The 5,000-nt window shown below is 46.7% G+C and overlaps 1 protein-coding gene across 1 annotated transcript; it reads left to right on the forward strand.

Moving 5' to 3' along the window:
• Nucleotides 1–1,866: 1,866 nt before the first annotated feature.
• hoxb13a (homeobox B13a) lies at nucleotides 1,867–3,917 on the forward strand (the record flags this gene model as incomplete). Its single annotated transcript, XM_079282569.1, has 2 exons — nucleotides 1,867–2,578; nucleotides 3,670–3,917. The coding sequence occupies 2 exons, from the start codon at nucleotides 1,867–1,869 to the stop codon at nucleotides 3,915–3,917; spliced, it is 960 nt and encodes a 319-aa protein (XP_079138695.1).
• Nucleotides 3,918–5,000: the final 1,083 nt, after the last annotated feature.

The following is a 5,000-nucleotide window of genomic DNA, read 5'->3' on the forward strand; positions in this document are numbered from 1 at the left end:
CAGCCCCAGCAGACCACACTGTGGGAGAGACGACTGTCTGGTGGTTTGTGTGTTTGTAGGCCCACAGACTCGTTAAGCTCTTTTAAAGCAGCGGCTTGTGTCGGTTGGTCCAGTGAGCTCCGTGTCTGATGGGATGAGGACTCACGTCACACGTGCACTCTCCTGTAATACAGACCAACAGCTTCACAGTGTTCACCACTGACTTCAACAGCTGCTTCCCTTCTTCTGTGAGCCATGAGTCCGTGCGGCCCAAAGTCAAACGGACACTCAATAATCTCTTTTTATTTTTTACTCGACCTTGAAAATGAATTATTGACATTGTTATTTGAAAAAATAAAATAAGTTCCAAATAAACAAAAATAAAAAATAAAAACAAAACACTAGTTTTCTAGCTTTTAATCGCATCTTTCTGTGTTCATGAGCAAATAGAGAAGCAACATTTATTCCAAAAATGTGAACTTTAAGTTAATATTTGTGTTCATTGAATGTCTTGTTTGTTATTACATTATTTGACTTTAATTGTTTTTTTGAAAGATCACATTTATTCTTGATCGCCAAACATCAGACCGGACAACAAATCCAACAAAGACGAAGACAAATGCTCGATTCTTCTTCCCCACCTTGTCCGTGTGCATCCTGACGTCCTGCAGCTTTACATTCATGTTGCTGCTGCCTCTGAATCCAGAATCATTCAGAGCATCACTCTGGACATGCTGTGTTATTTAGTCTCCACTGAAATCAAACAACAGCTTGATTTATTTCATCTCACTTCAGATAGTCAAGCTTTATACGCAGTGGAAGTAAACACGGAGAGGAAACTGCCGTGTGTGCGTGTTTATTGTCCGGCTCAGCTGGAGCAGCTTCACGCAGGTGCTGTCCTACCAGCTCCTGGTACCAGTTCAGGCTGAGAAATACAATTATTTTAATAATCAAATGTTTCTTTTAAAAGGCTGGAAATACTCTTGATATGTTATTATTTGAATACTTTTATGGCAATGATAAACTTGTTTTCATGCATTAAGCAGCACTGGTTATACGTCTTTAAATGTGTCCATAACTCCAGAGGTCGAATATTTAGATTTTAGAAGAATTAAACATAAGAATTCATCTGTATTTGTGTCAATGTTAGGAGACTTTTAATTGACTTCACGTTTCCATCGTTGTGTCTACATGTGTATTATACTTATATAAACTACTCAGTGTTTCTGTGCGTCTTTACGCACGACACAAAACTGTTCCAAGTGATTTATCTTTTTTCTCCATTCTCACACTGATAATATCTCTTCCTGGCAGTCGCAGGAGATCAGACGCTTGAGTTCTACACGCTGCAGCTGCACGAGGACAGGGAGCTGGAAGAGTTCCACGGAGCTCATGCTCTTCTCGTGCCACAGCTCGAGCCTCATAAAAATATTTTCTTTGACTGACAATCCCCAACAAGTCTCTTCTTCCCCTGCTCCCCCCCCCCCCCCCACCCCCTTCGCGTTTGCACCATCACGTGATCATCCAGTCTCATCCAATGAACACGCGCCCCCTCCCTCATCTCCTTGTCCCGGGGGCTTGGTGCGTCAAGGCTGCGGCTGGGATGTAACCGGAGGTCCGGCCGGTTACCGGGAGTCTTTGCCTCCGAGCGAGCACCGTCACTAAACGGTGCAGTAGTAAGGCAGCGCGCGCGTGCTACGACAGTGCGCGAGACGGGTACATGTGAATTACCTGAGCTGCGTGAGCAGGAGAGCCAGCGATCAGACAGAATAAACGCGCGCCAGTTCACCTTCATCCAGCCAATGCAGCAGCTCAGCGCGCAGGACCGGTCAGAGTCTGAGAGGAAACGGCCACAAACGGAGGCCAGACCGGGGAAAAGGAGCGCCTATGACAGCCTCCTTGGTTCTAAACCCACGCTGGCCAGCGGAAACGGTGATGTTTGTGTATGACAACAACCTGGACGACCTGAACAAGAACATGGAGGGGCTGGTGGGCAGCAGCAACTTCGCCGCTAGCCAGTGCCGCAACACCATGGCGCACTCGGCGGCCGCCGCTGCTCTGGGCGGCCATGCGTCCGGCTTGGTGCACTCCTCGGCGGGTTACCCTGCGATGGACGTGTCTGCTTCGGGCTCCGAGACAGGTGGGTCTTCAGGGAAGCAGTGCGCGGCCGGGCCGTGTCCAGCGGCTACCGTGTCGCACCAGAGCTCCTCGGCCGCCACCGGATTGCCGTACAGCTACTTCGGTAACGGCTACTATCCGTGCAGGATGGGGCGGGGTTCAGTGAAGTCGTGCACTCAGGCGGCGGGAGCCGCGCTCAGCTCGCAGTATATGGACACCACGCTGAACTCGGACGAGTACGCGAACCACCGGGCCAAGGAGTTCGCCTTTTACCACGGCTACCCGAGCCCGTACCAGTCCATGGCGAGCTACCTGGACGTGTCGGTGGTCCAAACGCTGGGCGCCGGAGAGCCGCGCCATGACACCCTGCTCCCCATGGACAGCTACCAGCCCTGGGCACTAACCAACGGCTGGGGGGGACCGATGTACTGCTCCAAGGACCAGGGACAGGCTGGACACCTCTGGAAGTCCGCTCTGGCTGGTAAACCATATTTTTATTTGTATTTAAAACATAAAGGAACTTTGCTCTGTAGAATGACGCACAGGTTACTATAACATGTAGTAATGTGTGACATGTCCTTAGGAAGGAATTATAGTACTTAAATATATATATATAATATTATATATTATGTTTGTATAATAATATTCAAACAATCCCATCTGGTCTGACAGTGTTTGGTACAATGATGCGCAATCAGAGAAGCAGTTTAAAACTCGTCGGTATTTGATAACTTAGAGGTGAATTGTGCATCTGCTGCTGTAGAGGACAATATTAATACTAATATGTATTTAGCCTCATCGTGCTCATTAAGGAGAGCGGCCATTTACTAATGTAAAGGTCACTTGTTGCAACAACAGCTAATTATTAACGCTCAAACTGTGGCATGTTAACTGTTAACTGCTACGATTCTATTTAGTGTATACTGTGCATTTTTATTACTTCATTTTCTTAAATTGAATAGGTCCTGCTCTGTTATTTTATTATATTGTATATTGTGCATTTTCCATATAATCTTTCTATTTTATTGTGTAACCCTGTTTGCTGCTGCCACAGACAAATTTCTCCTTGGGGATGAATAAAGTATATTTCTATACTATTCTATTCTTAACATACATAACACTTTGCAGGATGAAAGTTAATTACAACTATCAGCGCAGTGATTTGTGCTTTAAAGAGGAGCTCTCTTACATCTGAATTTCGGCTATTTATTACAGGGATGGGATGGAACAATAATCGATAAAAACAAAGCAATCAAGAGAGGATACGAGCATTTCCGTGCACACACATGAAGACTACACATATGAGGACAGAAGAAGCAGGTCACCCGCGTGGTCGTGCTGCTTGCAGACAGCAGTCATCCACCATGTTGTCTGTATGTGTGTGTGTGTGTGTGTGTGTGTGTGTGTGTCGATGTCAGCTCCAGGCGTAAAGTAGCTGTATCCTCGTTAAAGCGCAGACACTACCCGCCACACAGCACTATTTTGTCTGTACTACACTTGGCGTGTATTCCCGTGCACAACCCTCACCCTCTGCACCACCTTTCTCTTTTGTATTTGTTTTTCCTCAAACAGATGCGGTGGCGCACCAGCACGACGGCTCGCCTTTCCGCCGGGGCCGGAAGAAGCGGATACCGTACACCAAGCTCCAGCTGAAGGAGCTGGAGAAGGAGTACGCCGCCAACAAGTTCATCACCAAGGACAAGAGGAGGAAGATCTCGGCCGCGACCAACCTGTCGGAGCGCCAGATCACCATCTGGTTCCAGAACCGGAGGGTGAAGGAGAAGAAGTTCGTGGCCAAAGTGAAGACTAGCCCTCCGTAGCGCGCAGGCTTGCTGCGTTCTGGACGATTTAGTGAAGCTGTATTTGCGCGTTATGCATTAAAAAATTAAGTGAGAGAAATTGCCAAAAACAAGGAAAGAAAAGGAGAAAATAACGCGCTGATGGACTGGGACGATGCGTAAACGCGTGCGCCAACAAATGGGAAGACAAATGCGAATTAAAAAAGGAGATAAAGGACAAAACAAGACACAATAAAAGAAGCAAAGCCCTGCGGCCAGCTGTCTCCTCAGAAGCGTCCTGTAAATACAGCACCCTCCTGCCTGCTTTCATGTAACTGTCCTACATGTGTTTACTGTGTGTCAGTGTTGTCCTGTAGCCACCCCAATAAATACGATGTTATGCGTCCATATTGTTTATAACGCCTGTAAACCAGTAATCAAAGTATAGCGCAACACTTAATAAACCCTTTTAATCCAGAAGCAGCCTCCAGTAGGTCTCATGTCTTCAAGTTGCAGTTTGGGATTAGCCTCCAGCGCCTAACTTCTTTTTTCATCCGCCCGTAAAACGTGCAAACAAATCCGCATTTAGTTGCTGAAAGTTGACGCCGGCAGACTGGGTATGGGCAAACAGAGCGGGAGGAGCATTCAGACTTCTCCATGCAGATTAAAACGTGTTTATGATGCGGATTCATTCCTTGGATCAGGCCAGCCCTCTGAACGCCACCGCAGCAATGCTATCCATCCCCCGCTATCATTCCACGGGCCTGTTTAGACCCCGTGTGAACAAAACCTCCCACCGGTTCAACGTGACCAAGTGTCGGCGTGCTCAGAGTGTTAAACCGTGTATTTTAAAGTAGAAGACCGTCACAGCGGGAGCAGAAAACCACTGTATTCATGATTTCTCTTCTTCGCGGAGGTTTAGTCCTCCATCTGTAACGCACCACGAGACAGGAGGTGCGGAAAGATGATGTCTATCATTTTATAATATTGTGTTCGAAAAGTGTTCGAGCAAAAATATAATTACATGAAATTAATTTGAACTCGATCTAAAAGACATCCATACTGATACTTATTAATAAGTAGCTCATTGTGAGTCATTTATGTGCGAAAGACGGCTTTAGTGTT

The sequence above is a fragment of the Melanostigma gelatinosum genome (assembly GCF_949748355.1).
Source record: "Melanostigma gelatinosum genome assembly, chromosome: 13".
Lineage (NCBI taxonomy): Eukaryota > Metazoa > Chordata > Actinopteri > Perciformes > Zoarcidae > Melanostigma > Melanostigma gelatinosum.